Source organism: Labrus bergylta, chromosome 1, assembly GCF_963930695.1.
Source record: "Labrus bergylta chromosome 1, fLabBer1.1, whole genome shotgun sequence".
Taxonomy (NCBI): domain Eukaryota; kingdom Metazoa; phylum Chordata; class Actinopteri; order Labriformes; family Labridae; genus Labrus; species Labrus bergylta.
In genome coordinates, this window is record NC_089195.1 from 25375993 (window position 1) to 25403583 (window position 27591).

General features: G+C 42.5%; 1 protein-coding gene across 2 annotated transcripts; it reads left to right on the plus strand.

Moving 5' to 3' along the window:
* Nucleotides 1–120: 120 nt before the first annotated feature.
* On the plus strand, nucleotides 121–24021 carry cxxc4 (CXXC finger 4). 2 transcript variants are annotated; one of them, XM_020648442.3, is made up of 3 exons: nucleotides 121–561; nucleotides 2495–3433; nucleotides 22797–24021. In XM_020648442.3, exons 2-3 carry the CDS (start codon nucleotides 2609–2611, stop codon nucleotides 22839–22841), a joined length of 870 nt encoding a protein of 289 aa, XP_020504098.1. In that variant the 5' UTR covers nucleotides 121–561; nucleotides 2495–2608; the 3' UTR covers nucleotides 22842–24021. The 2 variants fall into 2 exon arrangements, with proteins under 2 accessions (XP_020504098.1, XP_065813671.1); XM_065957599.1 differs by lacking the exon at nucleotides 121–561 and adding an exon at nucleotides 703–875.
* The last annotated feature ends 3570 nt before the right edge of the window (nucleotides 24022–27591 follow it).

The following is a 27591-nucleotide window of genomic DNA, read 5'->3' on the forward strand; positions in this document are numbered from 1 at the left end:
ATAATTTGCTCCCTGTGGGGCGCCCTGAGCCATCAATCCCTCCCTCCCACCTCCCGAATGTTTCTATAGTAATTTCCAGCCAATGATCAGTAGGTGTCCACATCCCTGCTTCCTCACCTCAGCACCAATCAGCCACACACAGCGACAGGAGACACGGACCGAGCAGAGAGCAGGCAGACACACAATACAGCCCCCGGATCACGAGGAGGAGAGGAAACACCTCACCCCCTGTGCGATTTCTCCCCTCCTCTCTTTTTGCACCTTTCTTTCGTTTTTTACGCACTTTCCAACCTTATTTTTTTTTTTTTTACCGTCACCAGAAACTCGATAAAAATGCTCCTTTTGTTTTGAGCGCTCTGACAAACACACACACACACACACACACACACACACACACACACACACACACACTAACACGCATCCGGCCGCGCGCCCTGCTCTCCTCCTCCGGCAGCCTGGTGTTCGTGCGTCTTCTCGCATCTTTGCGTTATTTCGCGGTAATGTTTCGTTACGAGGACGCAGGCTGGTAGTATCTTGGGAGCTTTTCTTTACAGGAACCAGGTAGGTGATGCTCACTCTCTCCCTCTCCCCCCCCCCCCCTCTCGCTCTCTCTTTCTGTGTGTGTGTGTGTGTGTCCATATTTCTCCGTCCACTTGCATGCGTTTTAACCCCCGTATTCCCGTCCGGATTTGTGTACATGTGGCTGCCAAGTGATCATAGCAACGTCAGATTATTTTTTTATAGGATTGTATTTGCACTCTTGCACCGCTCTCTCCTCCTGGGATTATCTGTGCATGACCTTTGATCTGAATGTCCAGCTCGCAGCAGACTGAGTGTCATTAAAGGCATCGTGGTGCAGCAGCAGAGGCACAATGGTTCGTCATCGGACGTGCGGGCTCTTTTACTTTTCTCTCTCCCTTTTTATTTCCCCCTCTACTTCCTTCCTCACTCCGTGTCTCTCACCAGCTCCAAGTATTGAACATTTCTGTCTCTCTAAACTTTGTTTACAGGCTGAGAAATCAATGTCCGTGACTTGATTGCCTTTGGGCTGCGTATTTCGCTCCAGGGGTGAATTGATTAAGTAATAATGACCCTGAGGAGGGCTGATCATTAAACCAAGGAGGTTTTGTTTACTGCCGGTTTGCAGGGTGTTGTGGATGCCACATCGACATTGAACCTGCAGATCTGGATTGGAGGCTGGTTAGGAGGACTCTTGGTTTCACATTTGTGCAATCCAAACTTACAATACGTGAAAGAATGGTTGTTGGACCTTTATATACATTTTAATGTTTTTGGACTTGTAAAAAATGTAAAAAAAATCTTTTTGAAGCGGGCATTTATTATTGTCTTCATAGTTATGTGGACATGTTTACCTGCTCAAGCATGCAGTCCAGTATGATGACAGGATGACTTTAATAAGCCACCCAGTGAGATCTCTCCACTTCCATGTCTGCATATTTATGTTCATTTTTTCCCGAGACAGCTGCTGGGTAGCACCATGGAAGTGATTTGAAATGCTTTAGTGTTCCAGCAATGGATCAGCTTTGGCAATTAAGAGAGAAAGCCCAGAAAAAGGTAATGGAAGTAGAGGGAGATGTGTCTAATGGGCTTTTATCTGTGGAAACCAAATCCAGACAGACTGCTGGAGAGAGAGGGAGGAAATGGAGACACATATACACCTATACACACACGCTGACACACATCCCATCCTGAGGCAGATGACACCGCTGTTGGTCTGGTCCATGAGCTGGATGTAAATCCAGCAGTGGCTATCTGTGCTGTTATTGAGTACATCGCCATGGATGAACACCAGGAGCTCCTAAAAGGCTAGACAGAGTAGACTTTACATGCATGGACCACCTTCGCTATTTTGATAAGATGGAAAAAAAAAGGAGAAAGAAAATATATTTAACTATGTTCCTCCTGGCACCCAAAGCAGATTATTTTTAAGAGCTTATATCACAGGCCTGAAGTCAAATATCTCAGTTTGTAGCTTCTGCTGCCATAATCTGAATTCTGCTCAGGCTCTTCTCTAACTTTTCAAAAAAAGTGTGTTTTTTTTTCCAGTTGAATATTCAATTTCTGTGTTTTGATGAAACGTCCCCTTGTGTATTAAAATGTATTTATTCATTCTGTGAAGTCGCTGATTGGACTTTCTTCAAAAATATGTAAGAATTCTTTGACAAGACATCCAAACATGTTGAAAGAGTGGTATTTTTCTTTTGAGAAATGCTAATACTTTCCCCATTAAAATAATGCCATGTTGGTCTGTCACAGCGATCACATATTGTCATGAGAGGGAGATCAGTTCTGACTGTTTGTGATAGTTTCAGCGTACAACGCAGGGCGTAAACAACGAGTCAGAGAAGTCTTCAAATGTTCTGCAGAAAAGTTGAAGCAGGGGAATGAAATCTGATTCAAATGAAAACATTTGCCTCTTTTATGTGTAACTGTTGTTTTTTTGTTTTTGTTTGTTTGTTTGTTTTGCTTCTAGCTCTGGAGAAGATAAACCAGGATGGTAACACACTGTTGGTAACCAGCCTCCGTTCCACAAAGGCCGCTGTAACCTCACACTCTCCTACCAAACATCGACTACTGTTCCTCCGCCATGTCTAACATAAACAATGCACTTTGCATTGAAAACATACAGAACTCAGAAGTGTCTCTCTTACAAAAGGATAATCTCCAGGATGGTGGATTAAGCCAGCTTTTGGATTATAACGCAGAAATGGAAAGGTACAGGTCTTTTGCGAACTTTTATAAAACCAATGGGGCATTTCCACAGACTGCCAAGATTGCCCGCATCACAACGCCCATTTTTCCCAGTGCGAGAATTGGCATGTCCCCGTGGAACTGCGATAACGCCATGCTCTGGGGAAGGAAATCAGCGGCAATAAACCCTAATAGGACCAGCATGCATAGAAATGACTCCCAGAGGCCGGGGAAGCCTGGCGTGCCGCCAGAGACGCTGCAAATGGCAAATAATAATTTCCTCTCTACCTTATCCCCCGAACACTGCAGACCTTTAGCAGGAGAATGCATGAACAAGCTGAAATGCGGCGCTGCTGAAGCAGAGATAATGAATCTCCCAGAACGCGTTGGAACTTTTTCCGCTATCCCGGCTTTAGGGGGCATCTCATTACCTCCTGGGGTCATCGTCATGACAGCCCTTCACTCCCCCGCAGCCTCAGCAGCCGTTACAGACAGTGCGTTTCAAATTGCCAATCTGGCAGACTGCCCACAGAATAATTCCTCGGTATCCAGTGGAAACCCGGCGAAGAAGAAAAGGAAAAGGTGTGGGGTCTGTGCACCCTGCAGGCGGCTAATCAACTGTGGTGTCTGCAGCAGTTGTCGGAACCGCAAAACGGGCCACCAGATCTGCAAATTTAGGAAATGCGAGGAGCTGAAGAAGAAGCCAGGCTCGTCGCTGGAGGTGAGAACCGGGGCTCTGCTTCCCCTTCTTTTGTTATTATCCCCTCGCACTCCAAAGCATTAACCTTTTCATCCAGTCACGTTCTAAGCCCTTGAAAATTGATGCCCACCCATGCCTGAACATCCCCCCGGCTTCTCAAATCTGCCTACCCGCCTAGCCTAATTGGCAGTAATTAGGGGTGTTTGTGTGGAGCGCAAGCTGAGCTTGGCTCAGACACCCCTAATTGCTGCCAGTCAGGCTGGGGCTGGAACGCATCCGAACAACCCTGAGCTTGGCTCAGCTCCAAGCAGGGCTGGGAAATGGTTTTCAGCAGAGAGCCATCCCTCTCTGCACCCGGTCATTTTAACCAATTATGGAAACCGTCTCTGGATGGGGAGAATCAATATCCCACAAAGCCTCAGCCTCCGACCACCTAGAGATGCTGAGAGTGATGGCAGGGCTGCTGACGGTGTTTCTCATAACAGCCCCCAAGTTTTTATGTGGGGAGGGGGGCTGATCCTCTCCCACTGATCCTGTATGGATTGATTTTGCATATACACAAGGGCTGAGATGAAATCATTTTATATTACATTTGTGTCATTATGGCCAATTATGGATCAATCTGGAGGGTGATGTATATCAGGAGGGTGCAGACGCAGGGAAAAGAAGTGTCACCTAGGAGAGAGGAAAACATCTTAAGCAGCGGCTTAATTGACAAGTAGCAAGAGGCTTCATTAGGACACAATCAGAGGCTGTGTTGTTTTTTCTTTAAAGGTTCATTTAAATTGATTTATTTTGAAGCTGCCGTTTGGTTATGAAGGGCACAGGCAGAATATGAATGTTAAGTTGCAGATTTGTTTTTCTTCACTCTGAGAGTTTGAACTTGTCTGACTTTACATGAGTCTCTGTGGATGAGTCACCAGCACATGCAACCTGAAGCTGGATGATCTGCTCATTAATTAAATAATTACACAGAGAGGAGAATAAGAGGTAAACTTTGTCTGATGCCTGTTTAAATATGTGCAGAGAGTGGTTGGCTGAGATTTTGTCATATTTCAGGATTTGAATATCACATTTGATGGGGCCTTTTCTTTGCTGTTGATCCGAACATTCTGAAAGATTTTCAAGTGCATTGAAATTGTACCTGAATGCAGATATTGAGCCTTGTTTTAAGCATGGTGTATGCATCGTGTGACATAAGATATACCATTTAAGCCTATTTTGTTCTCTAAGTTTTCTGTTTGTTCAGTCGTGGTTTCAAAGCATGTCCCAATCACAGAGGACATACCACTTTGTAACTAAAGAATAATCAATAGACCAAATGTCTGTTCCTCTCTAATCACATGTTAAGGTCAGGCATTATACCGCACATACACCTTGTGGAGACAAACATTGTTGAAACACACCTTATAATTGAAACTTTCTGAGGAAATCTGATGCAGCTAAAATACTTTTCCTTCAGTGTGGACAACTGCGGGAGAATTAGGGTTTAAGACTTCAAAAAAGTCTGACGGGCTAGGGGTTAAAGGTTTGGACATGTCATGTAAACAACAGAAGTGACAATCGGAAACTCATTTAATGTTGACTGCTGATATCATGTACCAGCAGGTGTCCCAAACAGGTGTCCAGGAAGCTGGCTTCACATTCATAATTCATGGGTACACTCACTTTTGGAAAACATCCATTTGCAAAGACAGTTAGAATTACAGAGGGTGTGAAGGCCCCCCCCCCCCCCCCCCCCCCCCCTCCCAAACAGATCCACACTTGCTTTTAAAAGCTTGCTCCACAGAGTTCAGTAATTCGTATGATGGAGCTGTGCGGCTGTAATTGTTATTTTTGACTCTGCATCTGTAATTACAGGTGCACCTTCTGCTGCGGAAATAGGTTTGGAGTTTAAAGGCGTCTCAGAGGTGTGAAGTGTTGCTTATGCTTCCACAAACATTTATATGGGCTTTAACATGGAGTTCTTCTTCAGTGGTGTTTACATGGTCGCTCTCGGTTCAGAGGGATTTGATTGAGAAGTGGGACAAATCACGTCCTGAAGTCAGTTAAAAAGGAGATATTTTCTCACTCTTTGCACACAAACACATATGCATCCTCACACCTACCAAACACTGACAAACACAAACATGATCTGAGTGCACCTTTTGCCTCGGAAGAAGACGATAAGCTACTGGCAGCCAGTTAGATTTGGCTGTCAGTGTTTTCCACATGGGAATCACCCTGAACTAATTATATCTTAAGCAGCGGTGGAAAATGCAAATCAGAATTTTACTCACACCCCTGAAATCGGAGAGCCAATTTAATCTAATACCCCCTTTAATTTAGCGCGCTAATGCAAGGCCCTAGAGAATTGCCCTGTGTCACTGCTGTGCTGTGCTGCTGCAGATCCGTCTCTCTCTCTCTCGCTCGCTTGCTCGCTCTCTCTCTCTCTCTCTGTGTCTGTGCTGCTCTCAGGCTCCAGGATGGATTAGTCTGGCAAAGGAATCTCATCTAACCTAACATTTCCCGAGCCGTTACCTTTGCGTAGCTTGAGCTCCTATAGCTCAAAGGTCCTTCATTAACTTTCAAATGCAGTAATGCTCAAATATGGGCAGGCTGTGTCTTCTCCTCTGTTTACCTCACATGTTTACCTCAACTCCACTCCGACTTCTGCATTGAGGTTAGAGAAATCGTCCTAGCCATGCACTTAATTTTGAGAATGTAAAAGGCATGATTTTCAGGTCTGGTGTTGATCAACATTTAAGCACTAAAAGTGAAATGGTGTGAGGTAATCCTGTCATTTTCTAAGGCAGTGTTTTCCCAATCTTTAGGTGTGAAGGGGCCTAAACTTAATGAAAATCTAGTGCTGACCCCTTATCACAAGTTAGTGGCTTTCGTATGAACATTATTTTCCAGCAGTTCACCCAAACATTGATTCTCCTTCTCCTGTTTAAGTTTAGGGATTTTTTTAATGCCCAAAGCAGAGAGAGGGGACGTCAGAACATTTTAGAAAAAATGTGACAATAGTCAGACTTTATTCTCTATGATCCTAATTACCTATTGACGGAGCAGATAAGTTTTGGGTCACCATGAAATGCAAGTTTTACAACATTGTTTGATATTCAGGAATCTGATGTAAACCGTGCTAACATTGCTAAAGCAGTATACAATATAAGCAATATACCTCTGAAGTTTGAGAGAAGTCTAGACTCCTCGTTTAATGTGCCAGTTCAATGTGTTGTTGCATTCATTGAGAGAAACTATTTGACCTTAACACCAGAGCTGTAGCACAGCAAGCAAGAGTCCTTGAAATAAAAACAATCAAGAATGCTTTATGATTTTAGTAGAATGGTGTAAAAAAAAAAAAAAAAAGGCATGAAAAGGGCAAACAACAGATTTCTTCTTTCAATTATCAAATGTCAAAGGCCAGCATCAACCCTGAGCAGGAAAAAAAAACAGCATCCTATAGTGTATAAGGGGACGGTCTTTCCCTCCCTCTCTCCCTCACTGCTCTTTGTGCACCATTGAAATGACTACATGAAATGGGGGAGATGAAAAGGTGGCAAGGCTGCCTGGAAACCTTTGCTATTGTGATAAAAGACAAGGCCCAAAAAGCTAGAAAGCAGGACCTTGAGGAAAATAGCTTGGATTCAGCCCCTTAATGAGAGCAAGGAAGCCAAATACGGCACGGCAGCCAGGTCTAATTTGTTTTAGGTGTGCTCAGAATAGATAAGGGCGAATCTGTGGCCTTCACCCCATCCCCCCCAACCTTTGCCTCCCTGGAGATAACACCGAGTGCTGCCAGCCAATCTCTGTGGGCAAAGGAGAGGGGGGTAAGGAAATAAAAAAAAAAATGGAGAAGAAAAAAAAAAAGCCTGAGGGACAGACGGCCTTTAGATCTGCAGATCCCTAACTTACTGGATTTATTCAAGCTTTAAAACTGCAGATTAATTTGGTCGCAGAGGTCTGGAGGAGTGTGAAAAAAAGGAAAAATGAGGCCCGAGCGCTGCCACGCATCTCAACCTAAAGGGCAACCTTAAGCTCCTGTCAAGACAATAGGATTTTGCCATCTGAACCACGATGCAGACCGCTTAATTATACACATCTTCCCTGCGAGCTACCTAAGAGCACAGGGCCCCTTATTCATTGTCATGCCCCTTTTTTTCCCTCCTAGACCGGTCGTGCCATGTGGATTTTCTGTCAGCTTCCATTTGCACTGAGTAGCCATCCTCCTCAGGCCTTTTGCTGTGTTCAAAAAGGCACAACCGCACGGCACTGTTAAAGAATTCATCATTTTTGCCACCGCCACCAATTAAGGCCAAAGCGTAATCGGAGGCGTCTGGACGATGGTCTTACATTATGTGGTCTGTCGCCTCCTCTGCCCCCGTTTGATTTAACATCCCTGGATCAGCGGTGAGAGCGAACCCATTGTCATTGTCTTTATTATAGTTTGAGGAAGGAGAGAGAGAGAGAGAGAGAGAGAGACAGGAAGAGAAAGAGGGAGACAGGGATTGGTGTAGGAAGCAGCCCAGTGGAGGGTGGACAGCGTGAAAGAGCAGGTGCGAGAGGACGTTAATGTGTGGCACTTTAAATTTTAAACAGATGACGATAAATAATTGATGCTGACTCTGGCTGAGAAGTTAAAAGGTATCTCGTCATTACTGAGAGCCTGAATGAAAAAGTGTGAGAGAAAAGTCTTCAGCCAGTGCATCATGGGATTGCAATGAGAATTGTGACAGGATGTCTTTATTTATTTAGTGTGATAAAAATTATGTGATTTGATTTCTGCTCTTAGTTTAATGCAACATATAAGCAATAGAAGGTTGCTTTCCTTTACAGAAATATTCAGTTTAACAAACCAAGATGCAAAGGGACTGAACTGATGGAACAATACGATTCAAATAAAAATCAGACCTGAGGAAGAGAATATGTTTACCGACGAGTTAATGTATCCAAGTATACTTTACATGACGTTTTTTTTTTATCATAGCAGCACATACAGCAACAGTACGCCAACTTTCAGTAGCAGTTCCCACTTCCTTATGTAGCGGCCTTTGACGCAACATCAGGTATTTCCATGGCAACAATAAAACATGTCGTGTCTGTCACGGCTGCTCTGTCATGGCGGCCGACACGAAGACCATTAATACCAACAAAAAAAAAAAGGATTTCTCTGACTGTTGGAAATATTATAATATATATTGAAGCAGAATAAACGTTTTCTACTTCTTCCAATGGCGCTGCACCAAAACACACCAAAACAAAAGTGGTGGATTTATTGGTGGGTTTGTGATGTCATCTGTATGTAAAGTTTGAAGACTGATCTTCAGCTGAACTCTTTCATTGTTCACAACTGACTTTTGGTCAGTACAGTTCATGACAGCATCTGGCCATAAAGAACTTTCAATAAATCCAAGACTGTCTGTTTTGGCGTTGTTTAAAACTCATCGTTGTTCCTTTCTGACTTCATGGCTTATTTACGGTTTATCAGCTTTTGGCTCACATGCTTCAATCATCTTCAAGCTTGCGAGCAATTCTAAAGACTTTTGATTGAGAGATTGACTTTTAGGAGGGCAACAAGTCACAATGGAGTCATAATGTGTGTTTAAAATAATCCTCTAATTCTGAGGTCAAGCTGTGGGAGATGAGACCTGAATTAAACCCAAGGTGTAGCTGATCTGCTCTCTGTGTGAGGATTTATGCTACAATGGACATTTCTGCTTTACGTTCTGTCTTTTTGTCTTCTTACTTTTTACCTACACATTGTTGGTCTTTCTGGCAAACCATTTCATCAAATTTTTTAGTAGATTGATAATGTTTTACCCAAACCTCTTTGTTTTCCACAAAACTGGTGCATTGGCTGCTACTCGATGCCAAATACCATGGCTTCTATCTGGCCCTGATGCTAAGGGTTCATTTAGCGTTTAGCAGTGCATCAAAGGGTCCAGACCAGAGCTCATTTCATATCAAACTTGCTGAGTACTTGTTTTTCTGGGTAAACAGATCCAACCCTTGACACAATGATGTTTTGCTAAAGCTTGCTACAACAAAATCAAGGCTTCAGCAAATCTGTATGATATTTCCAAATTCTTACATCAAAATTATCCGTTTTATACCCATGACACCGCCCAGCAAAATGCTAAAACAATATACCATTCTTGTGTCTTTCTCTCATCACTAAGAGATTTTTCTTGTTTGTCCAGAAGCTTATGCCTTTATCCATCACATCGTTCCCGTTTAATACGGTGACCTTATCTGTGCATGATTATGTGCTTATTAAAAAGGACCTTTGGTTTCAAGTCTTCTTTTAGTGCTTTTAAGGAATTTGTTCTGTGCAAAGTTTAAGGATCAACTGCAAAAATAATTCATGCAGGTTTTGCAAAAAAACAATCTCCAACTTCATGTGGATGTTGTAGAAGGTGTCATGTGAACCTTGCATTTTTTTCACATTAATTAGTCATATAATGACATATACATAAATATAATTAATACATTTTTTTAAGCTTATCTCTAGATTGGTAATGGACTTGAACACTTGATTAAGTCATTTGAATTACAAATAAGGACTATATATCTGGATTGTGACTCCTCTCTTCTTGTCCCTTTGGATAACAGGAAGCACCTTTTTAAAGTTTCTCTGGAAACTGTTTTTTCTTTTTTATCACTGATTCACACTTGTTTTGGACATATACTGTAAGATTAGTGTTGCATTGAAGCCTATAGGAAAACATCAGAATGGCCCTTTTTTGTTTAACTTGCAGTGTTAGTTGGTACTTTATGGTTCTGCAGAATGAAATTCCAAGCTTTTTAACCTTGTACTTTGCAAAGCGGATGAAATGTATTAAACAGGGCAATAGAATTTTCGACTGCAGATTTACCAATGGGTATATCTGTGGGGCCACTAAATGACAGACTGCTCTGTGCCATTCACTCAAGAAAACCAATGTGATAGTCAATTTGTGAGTGACGAGTGGCGATGGGAGAAATCGGCCAACGTGCTTTAAGCGTCTCAGTTTCTGCAAGTCAAATCCTCGCATACTGCCACCTCCTCTATTGTGGCTGTGCTCTCACATTATGAATATTTCATGCCGAGCATCTGACACCGTGCCCAGAAAGATATTTCAAGGTTTTTTTTTTTGTCTGATAGAAACCCTGGGGTTGGAGAGTGTCACAGAGGCGTGAAGTCAGCGTGTGGCCCCCGGGCAGAGGATAGATTTATGATGCAGCGGTTGATGACATCAGGTGGATATTTTCATTCCTAAGCAGAGAGATCCTTTGTCCTGAGCCTGATGTCACCCCTCAAAAGACCTGTTTCGTCTGCTGCCTTGTGTTTAGGAGAGAAATGATTTCAATCTGCTCACAGTTCAAGCTGTGTTTTGAAAAAGTGTGAGCCGTTTCCGTCTGATCATTTTGGATCTGGAGTGATGAAGAAGTTGGATGAGCTCTGTCTTATACATAGAAGTTCACATGTTACATTGCCCACTGGCTCTCTCTTGTTTTCATCTTTGTCAAGCTTCACTTTCAGGTATAACTTAAGCCTACATGTGTAATTCCTCATTGTATGTTGCTGGCATTTTAGTGGTATGACTCTAACTAGGTGTCTGGGGGGGGGGGGGGGGGGGGGGGGTTAAACACGTCTGGAGAGCCCATTATTCACTGTTATTGTAATGTAACACAATCTTTTAAGTAAGCCCAATTTTCCACTCCTGTGGTGAGATACAAAGAACCATCCTACAGTATGTGGGGTGGTTGTGGCTCAGTTGGTAGAGTCAGTCATCTCCTATCCTAACCAGAAGGTCAGGGGTTCGATCCCCAGCTCCTGCAGCTACATGTCCGATGTGTCCTTGGGCAAGAAACTTAACCCAAATTTGCCCACGCTGCTTCGTACTTCCCCAAAGTATGTTCCTATTGCTTGAACCTCTTTTTTACTTCCTGGGACCCTCAGATTTCTTAACGACAGTATCAAGTTGGTAGAGCTGCTGGTTCTAGAAGTATTCGTCTTCAATTCCCATTTTCATATTTCTCTTCGACTGATCGTACCCTGGATTCTTTAAAAGATCCTTAAAGTTCCTCTTGCTATATTCGTGGATGAGTTAAAGTATCAATTGACTCATGAGAAAAATACAGGAGCCCCTTTAATACATGGAACCCTGTAAATGTTTAGAAAATGACAGGACAGCCTGCTCTTTCACACGTGTCCCTCACAGCGGGAGATTCTCGCTGTCCGGTGGGGGGGGGGGGGGGGGGCAGGCAGCAGGCAGGACATGACCAAAAAAAGGACACAGAATCATGGTGTACTATTTATGACATATCCAAGATGGTGGATGAAGCAGCAACGTCTGATGCTATAACAACAGTTTGTGCTTTTATTTCACTGCTACATGTAATAGGATATATTCACACTATAAACTAAAGAGTGGACAAGAACAAAAGAGCAAGAAAGATTATGAATCTGACAGTGAATTCTTTTAAATGGAAGATGGTTAAATCAGGAGTTTTCTTGAGCTTCCCTTTGCTGTGCTGTTAGAACTTTACTTATTAGCCCTCTCGTTTGATGTTTTCTCCTAAAATACACGGTGAACGGACACGGTTTACGTCTCACCTGACATTTTTAATGCACATTTTCTCTTCTCACTCTTGAGAATTTTTCTCTGAAGGGCCAGCTTTCTTCTGCAGGAAAACACCCACGCAGTCACACACATATTCACACTCGTGATCTGCCCAGTAGAACCACGGGGGTGACCTGCAAGCCCTGCGCAGCTCCACTGGAGTGGTTTGGGTTAGGGGCCTGTCTCAGGGGCACATCAGTGATGCTAATGAGGGGGAAATTAACCAAGAAAGTTTCATATGCATTAAAGCTGTATGACTGTGAGTCACCAGGAAATAGACTCAAGGCACTGAACTTGACAGGTGCAAGCATATTCAAAGTCTTATTTACCAAACTGACATTTTTGTTTCTCACGAATTTGATGCCAATATTTATTTCACTCAATTTTCCTTTAAGTGGGAGCAATTAAAGATTCAACTGTGGTTGTGTGTATTCTCTAAGCCTAACCAAAATATGATGTTGATATACAGTAAATATGCAGAGCTCTGCATATAGACCCTCTGAGTTTAAGGGCTCCCACACAGATGCTGAGAAATCTGCTCAAAACAAGGAGGCCTGCTCCTACTTTGCATTTCAATTTAACATTTCAGAGAACTGGCAGCACATTGCCTCGCTTAGCCCTCGCTTCGTTACACCCACATGGCTTCTCGCCGTGCTTGCTGACGTCTTCCGCTGTTCAAAGGGCTGCAACTTGGCGGAGAAATTGGGGATTTCCATACCCGATCCCTCAGGTATCTACACAGTCAAACGCGTGTCCTGTTCATCTTCCCTCCTCCCCTCCCCCGCTCCCTGATCCTACCCCCCCTCCCCCCGCGCCCTTCTCCCTCGCTCACACTGCTCTGATTTCCTGTCGTGGAGCTCAATTGACCTCGCTGCTGCATCTCTTTGTTTTGTTTTTCCTGAAATCTTAGCTGCACCTTAAAGCCACTCCGCTGTCTCCCATTTACTCCAAGAGGAGAGGTGGCTTTGAAGCAGCCATTCCTAAAATAGCTCTACTCAGACGAGCATACTCAGGTGAAGCTAATTGAAATGAAGGCCTGCACTGTTGTAGTTAGTGGCAGGTGATCCCGGCTACAAACTGCAGCCTCTGACCCAAGGGTGCTGCCTCAGCTTCCTCCTGTTAGGGTCATTTCAGCCTCCGTTTGTGTGGGCAGGGAATTTTCCATGCACCTTAAATAGACGAGACTTGGCTTATTCAAGTCACTTTTTGGTAATGATATCTCCATGTGTGCGATGAGATTGTATTATTTTGTGTAAAAGGGGAAATCAAGAAACAAGTTGCTAAGATCCTTTTTTTTTTTTTACCAGCATCTGCATTTATCATTTACATGTTGAATGCAGATGATTTACCTATCCTAAGCTATGGTTGAAACACTTTTAATAGAAACTGTTGTGAGTATTCAAACAGTTAAAAGACCAGTGATTTGCTTTGCCAGAAGTATTTGGGAGTTAATATGATTGCCGCCTTTATTATGTTCAATTGTCAGTTGCTATAAAGTGTGATATGGTTGGTCTGTCAGGATGAATGGAGGCCATTATGAATGGTTGTGCATTAATATAATAACATGATTTCCACATACTGGAGTTTTCATGCTGCGTCTCCTGTGTCTTTGGAAATTTAGGCCACTGGGTTAAATCTGGGGAAAGATTGAAGAGTCTTGTGTTTTGGTGTTGATTGAGAGGAGCTGAGATTGAAGGAAAAAATTAACATATTGACAGTAAATATTTACTGAAAAGCTTTAGTATGAACATTTTATTGTTGTTTGTGTTCATTGCCATAGAAGCCTAGATATTGAGACGTATAGTGACACCTAAAGAAGACATGACTGCAGCAAGTATCTCTGGCACAGTGGTAAAGATACTTTAAAGCTGCGGTATATGATTTCAGCCATGAGCTTTTTTAATTGGTACAACCAACTCTGCTTGTTTCCTCTCTGTCTCTCAACTCAATGGATACAAAATCAATTTATGAAAAAATAAATTAGATTAAAAAGATAAAAGAAGATAAAAAGATTTTGAAATGTTTACAGTATGAAAAAAAATCCTGCCTTTTTCCCAATGTTCCCAATGCCATATGTACGCTATTTAAAACTATTGATTTCAGTTTTTGATCATTTGCTATAATTTGTCTTATTCATGATTAACATAGTTTTTTGAACAGTTGTTATGCAAAGTTTGTCAGTGTTGCCAGAATTAACCAGATTGGTTAATTTATATTGATTTCAAGCCAGAAACCAAGTATGGCCCTATACTGTCAGTTGTTTCAAGCATGTTGCGCCTAAGTGATGCCCCAGTCAGTGATGTCATCAGCTCAGCAGGTGTCTAGCTGTTGGTAGCTGATAGAAAACATCTGCTGTGACATCACTGACTGGGGCGTGTCCAGAGGTAAGCAGCGGATCAGCAGCTTCCCAGTGTTTATTTCCCTTTTTCAACATTATATTTTAGGTGTTTGAGTTTTCATCAACATAAACTGACTTCCTCACAAACTGGCAGGTTGCTGAGCCATCACAGATAGACCGGGCTCGTTCCATTGCACTGTCCACTGAATAGCTGCCAGACTGTTTGATAAAAGTGTATTTTCTGAAGCCACTGAGGCTTGGCCTGTCTCGCTGCAGACCCTCTCGTATGGAGGGCTGGTAAAATATACGTCCTACAGGAATACTGCGCTGTAATTACATTCCCCCATTAGCATACGGAGGCTCAGAGTCACACTGCACTCAGCCTCCAGCAGCACTTTGCCATATGGTCTGTCTGCTCTTCTCAGGCGAGATTTGGCAAGACTTCTGCAGAAGGTCAAATATCAAGTCAGAGGACGGTGCCAGAATTGCATCTATGCTAATTGCTCTCCCTCTCTCTCTTTTCCCCCGCTCCCCCTTCCCTCTCTCTCTCTCTGTCTCTCTGTCTCTCTCTCTCTCTCCTCTCCCTCCTCTTCCCTCTACTGAAGTAAGTAATCTGCTTTAGGATGTTTCTGAGATGGAGATGGATTTGGTTTTCCTCCGCTGCCCCTCAGCCTAATCTCCCCCCTGTGACCACCCCGCCTCTCCCAGGCACGGCTCTTAAGCACACCATCATACACCGCCCCAACCCCTCCCGGTTCATACACGCCTAGTCAGCAAAAAACTCCCAAATTCCTCATTACTCACAAACATCCGCAATACACTTAGCCTGATTTGCTCGAAGGATGCCTGATGCGAGGCTGGACCTTGAATTAAAGGATTGTAGCTCTGGTGGTGGAATTCCATAATGACACTGGCTTGCTTGGTTTCTTTGGTATCAAGTGAATTGGTTATTTGTATATGTAGACTATACAGAGTAAGAAATGGATGAGAAGGGAAAAACTTGTAATTCTTTTCCAGTAATTGGCTTAATTTTTTTTAAATCATATAAATAGAGATAACAACTAAAAATCCACGATGTTGCTAAAGTGTGAAGAATGTCAGCTGAAAAATGAGCCAATCTGCTATAGTGTCGATTTCAGATCATATGGAATTGATGTTTTTAAAGGCATGGAACACAGATGTAAACATTAAACTGACTGATTATAAATTCTTGTAAATCCCTTATTACATATCCATAGAATCATCTCAAATAAGAGGAAATTCTCACATGTAGGAAAGGTAAACTGATTTTTTAGATTTCAGCCTCTTTTGCTCATTTATGGCTGATGAATGGTATGAAATGAGAGTATGTCTGTGATTTTTTTTGTGTACTGAGACTCCACGGAAATTGTACGTCCATTGATCCAGCTGAAGGTTTCTTCATCTGACGGACTGCTGTGTAGACTTTCGATGGCTCTAGCACATTTTTTAAAGAAAGGCTTGGGAGTGTTATTCCAGTTGAGGCAAAAGAGATCCACAGTCAGTAACAAAAGCCGTTTGCTTCACACTTGATTGATATTTCTATGGTTCATCCAAGTCGTGGTTCATTCATGGTTCATTTAAATCATAATTCAAAGGTTATAGTCTGAGGTAACAGCAGATACTTAAACCTGTACTGACAATGAAGGTGTTTAATCAAATTATTTTGGCACATAGCATGACACTTTGTAGGGTCAGGGCAAATATTGTATAGAATTTTTTTTTTTTTTTTTTTGTGGTATGATCTTAGCTCATGATGTTCCCCCTAACTTTAAACAAACAAAAAACTCCAGCTCCAAAATGGATATACTCTAATAAACACTGATTGTCGTGTAATCGTAGAATGATTATAACATGGCTTTTCTGAAAACTTGATTCTGATTGGTCAAGTGAAATATTCCTCAGCCTGACATTTCTTAATAAGAGGAATCTGCTTTGAAATACTGATAGTTGCTACAGACGAAGATCTCATAATAGTAAAAATCTGATTGTCTTGCACTCTTGAGGACCATATTCAATCAAATCAATCCCCCCCCAAAAAAAATCAGGTAAATTCAGCATCCAGCTGTTTATGTGACAAAAAAGAGTTGAACAACAGAGAAACCCACAACATAGGAAGGTTTACGTGAAGACAGTGTTTAAAAACTGATGGAGTATAGCGCTCTGTAGCTTTTTTTTTGTACCATCCTTTGCTATGCTTATTCCGTTAAAGCCAGCTAACTCATCCAGACATAATCACCAGAATTCATGTTCTAGATTACTGCCACTGGTAAATACAGGTGATACTCAAGGTTTGAGTGAGTCTGTCTGCGTTTGAGTGGTGTATTGCAGGACTGGAGACAGTGGCATGAGCATGAGCAGATGAGCGGCCTGTCCGTGATGGCGGCCTTGGAGAGATGCCCTTTTATAAACGGCATTGGGTGGCTGGAATATTGGCTACAAGCTTCAAGATGAGATTTCAGCCCCCACCCACCAACGGCGGTAACGGTGCTGGTGATGGATTGCTCTACCTTCCAGGTTTGAGCTTGGCAACGCCCCAATATTCCTGCAGAATAAAGTGACAGGCAATATATAACACATCAGTTAAGGCTGACTGCACCACTGAAACTTTGTCGTCCTCCTCCTCTTCTTGAGACTCTGTGATCGGCCCGGAATGTTTGGTGAGCTCCCCAATCTGCCTTTACCTTGATTCAGATTAAACATTGTATTTCCTATTTCCTATTTCCTGATCCTGTCTCTTTCTGCACCTCCCCAAGCTTTTTGTGAATCAGTTTCTCAACATATTGTCTTTTTATCCAGAAATGATTGCAGATTTAAAGGTCCTATGAGGAGTTTTTAGCAGGTCATGAAACAGATTGAAATTAATACTGATGCCTCTTTATGACCTACAAAACCAAACAAGACCACCAGCAAGAAGGCTGACAATTAGTATATTGCTATTTGGATTGCCCGGCAATGGGGTAGGTGCCAAACAAGGGGACTAATAGCATGTTGCAGAAAACAAACAACTTTTTTTGTATATAAAACATTACTTGCTAAGATATATGAAAAGATGGGCAAATAAATAGGATGTACTGCTTTGTCCTCAGGGCAACTTAAAGTCACAGGACCTTTAGATTTTCTTTCTCTAGTTCTAAGGCTTATTTGTTTCTTGGAAAGTCCATCGAAAAAAACAGATCAGCTGACCGGCATTTGCACACTAATTCTACTTTTATACGATACTCTATGAAAAGTCTTTTTAATTGTGTTTTTAAGAAACTTCGTCTCTAGACAAGTAAAGCAGTAACAGCTGCAGAACGTGTGTGTGTTTGCGTGTGTGTGTGTGTGTAAGAGCGACAGTTGACAGTGTCTTTTATTTATGTATATTTAGTTTGCAGTCCATCAGAGCTGCATCCACAGGATTGCGGCTGTGAAAAGTGGCCTGGTTCCCCCGGTCTGTAAGTTAATAAATTATGGGTATTGTCAGGGTAATGTATGGGTCGTGTGTTATAATGAGCATTCTGAAACCCATCAGCAACACTCCCACAGGCTGCTGTGCAAACTGCTCACATGCCACTGTCTCTCCCTCCCTTAGATTCCTCCCTCTGCCTTCCCTTTTATACTGCTATCTGTTTCTTCCACCCTTTCTATCTGCTCACTTTCCACTCTGATTTCCCTGCCACTACATATTTTTTTCCCAGAATACCTTGTCATCTCTTTAACTCGTTTTTATCGAAGAAAATTCTGAGAATTCTTTCTCTGACTAAGTAGTGAGAGAAGGGGCAGGGAAGGGGTTGTGTAGTTGGCTGAAAGAAATCCTCCCGTAATTATAGTAAATTAAAAGTTTTATGATGTTGTGCGTGCCTCTGTGTGTGTGTGTGTGTGTGTGTGTGTGTGTGTGTGTGTGTGTGTGTGTGTGTGTGTGTGTGTGTGTGTGTGTGTGTGTGTGTGTGTGTGTGTGTGTGTGTGTGTGTGTGTGTGTGTGTGTGTCTGTGTTGGTGGGAGGGAGGGAGAGGGGGGGGCATCTGTGACAAGGCTGGCTGGGAGCACAGAGCTGAGGGTGAGTGCCAGACATGTCTCAAGAGAAACCGGGGCACATTTGCAATCACCCCGAGTTCAAAAGGGTAATTTATTCACAGTCTGTGGTTAAAGCGGGGCTGCTCAGAATGCCAGTGGGATTGTGCCGGGAAGCAGAGTAGTAGAGACACATTATTTTCAGTTTTTCTCTCTCTCCTTTTCTTGTTTCCCTTCCTCTCTCTCTCTCTCTCTCTCTCTCTCTCTCTCTCTCTCTCTCTCTCTCTCTCTCTCTCTCTATCTCTTGCCTTTCCCCCTCTTCATCGCCTGTTGTTGTTTCTGTGAGCCCTGTGCGGTGTCTTTTAACACACGCCGCCGAGCATATTTCACTTTTACACTCATCCGCATTGACGTCCCGGTGCTGATTGAATTTTGAGGCGCTGCGGCGTCTGCCATTATCATCCTCATCGTCTTGAGTGGTTTATCTCTGGCCTCAGCTCTGTGTGACGCCAAGGCTGCAGGGGGAGAGGGGAGGCAGGGTGTCGAGGACCGTTCCTGTGTTTGCGATATAAGTGTGGAAAAAGATATTGAGGTTTGCTCCTAACCTGGATGATACAGATGGTTGGTTGAGGTTTTTGTCCGTGCGTACATGCATGCATATAGCCCTGCAGAAATTGCTTTAAGCCTGTCAGGGTCACGTTTTAGCCGGCAATGTCTTTCAACCAGAATTGTCTCAATCAGTGGCAACGTGGCTCCAACATTAACTCCACCTGCCAGGTTCACTTAGGATCAAAGGGTGTCATAGCTGCCCAGAGACCTCACACTGCCTCTCCGGGAATCAGCAGAGAATTATTCCACCACATGTCACTTTTACTGTGTCGTTATCACCCAAAGCCACGGGCAGACACTTAGAAAACACTGCCTGCTGTGGTGGTGTGGTGGGGTTAATTTGAGGTCTGGAGAAAAATCTCTTTCCTCCCCGTACGTCGGTTCAATACTCGGTGGTGTGCATTCATTGCCAGAGTGGGAAATTGTCTTTCCCTGTGTGTGTCGTTGTAGCTGGGTTGTTATGTATGCTCTGCTGCAGAGGCTGCCGTGTTGACGTGAAGCTGAGCTGCTGCCACAGCGTCTTGATTTGAGGTGAAACCTTGGTGTAACACTATCAACCCTTACCTTCTCTCCTCCTCCCTCTCCTTCTTGTTTTCTTTCCTCCTTCATCCCTCTTTGTCTCTCCTGCCGTCCCTGTTGTTTCTGTTTTCTCCGTTCTGCCTCTCGCTGACGGAGTGATTTTGTAGTTGCATGCAGGTGGGGTAGCAGACAACGCGGAGCTCTGCTAATTGAGCCTTCTTTGTGCCTGGTCACTGCAGTGTGCCGAGGCGAGCGGGCCCAGGAGTGAATCCAAGCAGCACTCAAGAGCCTTGCTGGATCGATAACGCAGGAACTTAACAAAACAGAGACATGCCGAGTGCCCAGATCAGGGTCATTATTGTCCCTGGCGAGCCGCACTTCCACCGGGGACTGATCAATGTGAGAATATGGATCAAGATAAACATTCTCACCTCCTGTTTGCCTCTGCTCTCAGAGTGTCAAGTTTTAGACAGAGAGGGCTGAGCTTAACTCTTTAAGCACCCCTGTAGTTGTGCCATATGCAATGCAGATCTGCACTTGATGTCAACTATTTTTGACATTCATTATGTTGTTCAGAACAACTATTCACAATGTCACTATGGCTGAATTTGTTTCATGACAAACGTCCATAATCATGGCTTTTTCTCTTCACTGAAGTATCTTTGAATAGCAGAACTTTAATAATGGTTTAAATTATACATATTTCTCTGTCAAATTGTATTCAAAAATGCTAGCAGAAAAGTAAATGGAGCTGTGGTGACATAACAAGGGGGGCAGGCGTCAGCTTGTTCTAATTAATGGAAAGAGAAAACCTGAGATCTGTGAGAGCATGTTGACCCTTCAAAACATGACAGTGTTTCATTTCATCCACGACTTTAAATTGGTGATGATGGTTTCCTGCTGCTCCATTATTCACTTGGAAGGATAAGAGTGATTGCTTAATGTGGTGTGGAAAAATGGTAAATGGTTGCTACACGCATAGAAGGAATGCATCCAAAGGTAGTATGATTAGAGGACCGAACCTGTTGACGGACTCAGTTTAGGTTCTCTACCTAACTCTACCCAGTTTAATAAGCACAGGTTTTTCCCCTAAAGAAAGAGGTGGACTTTTTGTATGATTTAGTTTCATGTTTCTTCAATTTGATCTTTATTAGGGTTGTTGGTTTTTGTTTATATTTAGTCGAATAAAGCTGTTTTAATGATTCTCCTATTAGACTTAAAAAGTGTAATATGAAGAGCTCAATTCGTTTTAAATACTTCATCCAAGCTCCTTTATGTTTCACATAAAAAATCTGAAATTGGTTCATTCTACTTTGGATTCTTCAACCAATATACCCTAAAAATCCAGTGTACAAGACCCACTTTGAATATCTAATTTTTCTTCTAAAAAAGTTGTATGTGCGGGGCAGCGGTAGCCTAGCTGTTTAGTGTGCGCGGCCCATGTACAGAGGTTTAAGTTCTTTAGAGCAGGCGGCCCGTGTTTGAATCCGGCTTGTGGCCCCTTTCCCACATGTCATTACCCACTCGCTCCCTCCCCAATTTCTGACTCTATCCACTATCCTACCTCTAAAGTATATACCAGTATAAAATACTGAGACATGACTGTAGTCTCAACCATACCGCGTTGCATGCAACCTAACGCTATTTAAAAGACGCCCTATTCATTGTGTATTGCTAGCGCCTGCTTCACTGTTCATAAAAGGTGTTGGGATACATAGTGACTTGGACAAGGCTTGTGGTGCCACTTTGTTTTTGCACTCATCAGGTTAAAGTCGTGCATTTAAAGACAAAGTGGTATACTGTGAAGTAAATAAACCTTGTGCAGTGCTGGTTTGATTGAAAAGGCTCCTTAATTGAAGATAACAAGTGACCAAGCGAGGTGAGCAGCGCGACTCGCCGGCTGTTGGTCCGTCCTACACAACTCCCAGCGTTATCGTAGGTTGAGAGCTTAAGTAGGTATCGGTAACGTGCAGGATTGCAAACTCCTTAAGGCGAAAAACAGATGGTACCAAGTTAGCTCCACAGCTGCAGAGAAACTGCACATGGATCGTCACACAGGACGACAGTATGAACCTTCTTCCCTCTGAAAGACCCCCAAAAACTGGCTGCGTTTTATACACCAGTGCAGCTTAAATTCTGGAGTCAACGACATTTAAAACAGTAAAAACAAAAAATGGTATCAGAAATTTCAAAGCCCTAAGCAGTGTCCTATAAATGCTTATTTTTTATAATAAGTTTAAATCCAGGGAATATTGGCTCGGTTAAGCACATTTGTGACCTGTTTGAGTTCTTTTTATTTGCCTTTGAAAAGACTTGTTGCTAAATAAGTTTGCGCCGATCAACTAGTTGATTAGTAGACATGTTGTTGGAGGTTAAATGTGAGGCATTAAAACTCTTCACACATGTGAAATAAAATAACCTTATTCACTTTCCACTCAGTCTTTATCAAGACAAATGATGTTGTATTGTTTTCGTAAAACAAACATGCTTTGTTCATGTGATTCCAAAAATAAGTGAGTGTGTTGATACAGCCGTGTTGCTCTGCACTCTCTAAATAATCTTTACATAAGGTCCATACGCCTGACTGTAGGAGCCTGTGTGCTGCAGAAACACTCATCAGTGTGCCTTTGAAGAGCCACTGATGACACTTGGTATTAAAATGTCAAATTGCGCTCCACTCACTCTAAAGTGATTTTAGTTGTGATTATGCACTATTTCCCTCCTGTCAACAGCGGGGAAAAAATAATCAAAAAATGTGCTAATTGGTCATGGGGATTGGTGGGAGACTTCAGTATTTTTATGTCTTTGACTTCCAAATGAGTTTGGGAAAGAGGAGGCTGTCACTCTGGCACAGAGGTTTTGGGGAGGAGGAGGAGGAGGGGCAGCTGCTGGCGCGGGCTCAAATTGAAATGATGCACTGTTCCCCCTCACTGCGGCTCCAGCTCACAGTAATTAAATGCCTCATTGTTGCTTCTTGGGAATTTGTATTGAATATTTCATCCAGCGTAATGATTATTTGGGTGTGGGTGGGAACGTGGATGTAATCACCTTCGCTGGCTCTTTGATGAAATACTTGGTTTGGTGGTTGTGCTTTTATTGCCGTTTTAAGTGCCCTTCTGGGTTTTTTATTTTACTTCATGTCCATGTTTCATTTCAAACTGCCGTTATCCATTTCTGCTCCAAATATTTGCTACATAATCTTTGACAACATGCATCATTTTCTGTTTTTTTTTTGTTTTTTTTACTGAAAACAATTCTTACCATGACCTCAAAACCTTAAAATTAAAACGTGTCCTTCACATTTTGTCTCCCGCAGAGGACGCCGGTCAACACTGGAGAAGCTTTTCGGTGGTTCTTTTAGAGATATGAGCCATGGCCGCCCCATCCAGCAGCAGAAGCGGGAGGGCAGGTGGGACTCTTGACTCTCTGCAAAAAGAACACTATGGGTACACTGAGCCCACCCACAAGACGCCCCAAAAACATGGACAAGAGAAGAAAAGTGGACGGACAAAAAGAGAAATGGAAACATAATGGTGTTGTTTAAACTCTGTAATTTCTTTTTCTGTGTAATTATTGTACCTTTTGACAGTATCATAATGTATATTTTTGGTGTCTATGAATGTGTTTTCAGTGTCGTGGCTGTAGGTTCACAGCCGATCCAATGTAAAGAGCTCCAACAGACAATCATACAATCACAGAGAATCTGTCAAACAGAAGAGGCCACAAGGATTGACAACATAACGAAAACAACACGCTTTACTCTGGAGCAATAATCTATTCTGTTGATTATTCTTCATCCTTTATGTTCTGTTCACTCTCATATTATTTGTTCAGACTGAATCATCCTCTGGTTTTCTCTTTTTATTTCTTTGTAAACCACGTTTTGAGATGCCAAGCTTTCTTAAGATCTTTGCGGACCATGACGTGAAAGACGGCGGCCATGTTTCTTTGACAGACATGTTGACGTGTTTCTTCTAATGAGTTGACTCACTGCAAAACAGGGCACATTGTCTTGTGTGGCGAGTAGCCCCTCTTTTAAAAAAAAAACAAAAAAACAACTGGGCGTCATTTCATTGTGACAGCAGCAGAATTTAAGAGTCAGATTCTGCCTGGAGGTCATATCCTCAAAGGCATTTCAATTTTGTGTTTTGAAAAACCAAACTTCTTCAGTCTTCAAATCCTTGTTTGTTTTTCTTTAAGTTTAAATGACTAAAGGTTGTAACTGTCTTAAAGGTAGAGAGTAATGCCAGTAAAGGAGTTGTATACTATGTTGAAAACATTCAAATTAAGGAGTAAATACAGTAAACTCAACATATTTGACATATCAGATGTTGTTCTGGAGCTGCGGGATACTTTGGACTTGGAACAACGGTCCTTCCTCCTGAAAAGTAACACATTCCAAATCAAATTATTCAATAAGTTACTCATTGTCTTAAACCCTATTGTTGCATGTGTAAATGTGTTTTGGTTTTAAAGATTACTAAGAATTTGTATATTGTTGTTGTGATGCTTTTATGTGTTCAAATAAAAAAAAAAAAAGACTTCAGTAAAACACACCTTGACAGTGAATCTTTGAAAGAGGAGAGGCGTCATTGAACAATTATGATCACCTGATTATAAAACACTTTCCTCTTTTTGCTCCCTCCTGCAAAGCATCAACAGAAATAACATCCAGGAGGAGACGTGGGGAATATAACAGCATTGGTTGCCTCCCCAGTCACGTATCCCCTTGAATACTAAAACGTTGCACGGAGAAGAGAGGTTCCCAGAGGCAGCAGACTTTAAAGGACTAGTGAAATCCCATGTGGTTTGTCATGCTGGAATGCACTTGGGGAGGTGGGGGGCAAGACGAGGAACGACGGTGGATTGGGGGGGGGGGGGGGGGGGGGGGGTAAAGCAAGACAGGCTCCTGAGATAGTATGAGCTGAACTGAGCGATTGCCGGCTCTTTGGGTTTCAGGGGTAGAGAAGGGTGGGGGGAGCAGTTATGGAGGGAAAGAGAGGACAGAGGAGGCACATTTGGGCGGTAGCTGAGGTGGGGAGGAGGGGGGAGGCGTTGATGCTGAGGGGAACGAGCAGAGGAGGAGGAATTCATCCGGGACTGACTTCTCCCCTCACTGAACACGCTTGCCATCACCCAAATTGAGCTGCTGACTGGTTAGGGCCGGCCGGGGAAGACGACTCAGAGTGCTCTGTAGTGGCGGTGTTAGCAGCAATGTGGCATCTGAGGTGCCCAATCCCCCCCTCGCTGGTCATCAGAGGTTGATAACGTGCATCAGGGCGCTCTGCTTGCTCACTCCCTGGCCGGTGAGATTAAATAACATCAGAGACAGCTCTCTCTAATCCCCCTCCCTCCTCCCTCCCCCGGTTCTGGAACTGGGATTTAAAGTCCTCAGGCCCTGATGGTAATGTTCAGCTTCCTGCTTTAGAGGCGGAGAGAGGCTGTAGCTGGGCCAAATTAACAAGCTAGCAGAGTGGTGCAGATATATATGACACGTTCTCAGTCCTTATGAATCTTAAGGTTCATTTATTTAGTTATTTATTTGGAAGAGGGTTATTGGTTTCTTCAGGATTCAATTAAATTTCATATCACGCTCAAGAAACATTATAGCTCGTGTCGGAGACCTTTTATCTCCCAGGTCTCACAGGAAAATATCAGCACATTCTGGGCTTGAAAAAAAAGTCACTGATGGGGATATCTGTGATCTCAGATTGCTCCTGGACTTCTGGACTAACTAGCTGCTGATTTCTGTCGTACTACAAATACTAGCGGTACTAACATTATCAGACTCTGTGCCAGTATTTCTTGTTTCTTACAAAGTTGCTTTTTATTTCCAGAAGCCTGCAGAATGTTTTTTGTTGTTGTTGTTTTTTTTGCATTACCTCATTTCTAAGCTCCAATGTCTCCCCAAGACAACACATTAAAGTTAATTCAACAAAGCCAATTTTACAGTTCGGCGCCAGAACTGTTTTGATATTATGACCTTTGACTATTTCCGGAAAGTGAATTAAAGACAGGTTCTTCCATTATCACAGTTTTATGTTTATAGAAAGAAATAAACTGTTAAAATCTGTGCACAGTGTTTACAGGATCACAGCTGGAGGCGCCACTTGGGGAATTAACATTCATTCAAAAAGACCCTTCAGACTGTACTTAAATCAGAATCATCACAAGGTGACGACAGTGTTCCTTTCCCCTTTATAATCAAACATTTTATTCTTAACATTATATTAAAGCTGTTTTTTACTCTACCGTCTCGGAATGCGTTGACTATCTGTGGTGATAAAGCATCTGGAAACGATAGCCAACTTTTCCCGGCTTGCAGTGTAGCAAGCAGATAGCTATAAAGGACATCCAGCCAATATTTTATTCTGCGTTCATTACCATTGTTTATAGTCCAACTAGCAACTTGAGAAGTGAGACTGGAGTTGAAATTGAGAGAAATGGGCCTGATGCGTACACTTTATATTTTCCATTTACTGATGATTTTGTCATGATTTTTACATTGACTTGAGAGCGCGTCATCTGTTTGGATAAGATCACAAAGAAACTGATGAACTGGAGAGCAGAGAAATGCAATCACATTCAGAACAGTCTCACAGAAGCTGAATGGTTTCGTCATTACAACAAGAAAGCACATCTTCGGTCGTAACCGTCTCAAGATCCTTTTGACAAATTTAAGAGTGGTTGAATATCAGCTGTCACTTGAATAAACCCCCAAAATAAATCCAGGTCCCTTTGATGCCAGTCATGTTACTGGGTGCCAGAGGTTAGTGGGCCAATCAGATGTGCCTTCCCTCCCTGTGTCCTCCACAGGAATGCAGAGTCTCTGTGATAATCCCTTTAGGGATTCTGACTGAAAATGCCGCCTCACTCTACTGGCATACTTCTCACTGAGAGGAAAAAACCCACACACCTTCCTGCAAGGGAGCTAAGGAAGGACATGGACGACTGGAATAAAATTATGAAATACTGAAGGAATATTTGACCTAGTGTGAGGAGTTGTAACAGAACTGATAACGTAGTCATTTTAAACTTCAATTGTAATTTTTTAAGGAAAAGATACTGAGTGATCGATCGTCTGTTTGACAGTAGGGTGAGATCTTTGGATAGAAAACACCAGTTATGACAGTACAGTACAGGGTTTGGCTATTCCTCCACGAGAACTCCAAATAAACAACACAATTTGGATTATAAATAAAGTTTTAAGTGAACAATGGTTACAGTTGAGTTCATCGGCTCATCAGGAATAAGACTGAACATTTATCAATGGTTTGGTCGCCTACATGTATCTTTAAGGAAACAAAAAGAATGCAGATGACACCTCAGTGATTGCAGAAATAGGTCAAAATGTTACTTAAGGCTTTTTTATGAAGGATGACAAAACTATAAATGACTACATTTTAGTGAAAAAAATTAATAAATGACATTATATGTGCAGATGATTGTGCCTAAGTTACATCATTTGCAGATATTCATAGAGATTGATCAAAACTAAAAGAATACATCTTTTACTTCATCCTTTTTAAAAAAAAATCTGAATGTATTTTTGTGTAATGAATTCAAATTCCTCTTCAACTGCATGTATGTTTGCTGGCACATACTAACATAACCGAACACTGAAAAGACACAACACTTTCCCACATTGAGTCAGTGGCACACACAGAGGACAGAGAATGAGACAGAGAGAAAACGACATATACAGCCTCCCTCCCCTCCTCCCTACCTCGTCTTTCATTATTTATTTACTGTCTGCAGTTTTTCCATCGCACGCATATTGATGCGGAGAAAGCAGGGTGTGAGTGCGTGTCAGAATCATTTCCTGACGAGGGAGACAAGGTGGAAGTAATCAGCAGAGCGCTGATGCAATATGACAGCCCCTAGAACTGCTGGTACACAGTTAAGAGCAGGAGGGAGAAGAAAAACATCTCCCCACTGAAGGAAGTGGCAAGATTTGCACAAGCGACATTTGGGTGGAAAGCAGGTTCAAAAAGTTCTAAAAGTTTTTGGGGAAGTAAAGTCTGATTCAAGCGTTGTTTTGTCAGAGCGTAACTCAAAATTGAACTTTTCTCCCAAAGCATACAAAATAATATCTGTATCAACAAAGCGTG

Coding starts and splice junctions, on each gene's coding strand:
- cxxc4 (XM_020648442.3), top strand. CDS start 2,609: ATGTCTAACATAAACAATGCACTTTGCATTGAAAACATACAGAACTCA. Junction 3,434..22,796: donor AGCCAGGCTCGTCGCTGGAG/GTGAGAACCGGG, acceptor TGTCTCCCGCAG/AGGACGCCGGTCAACACTGG.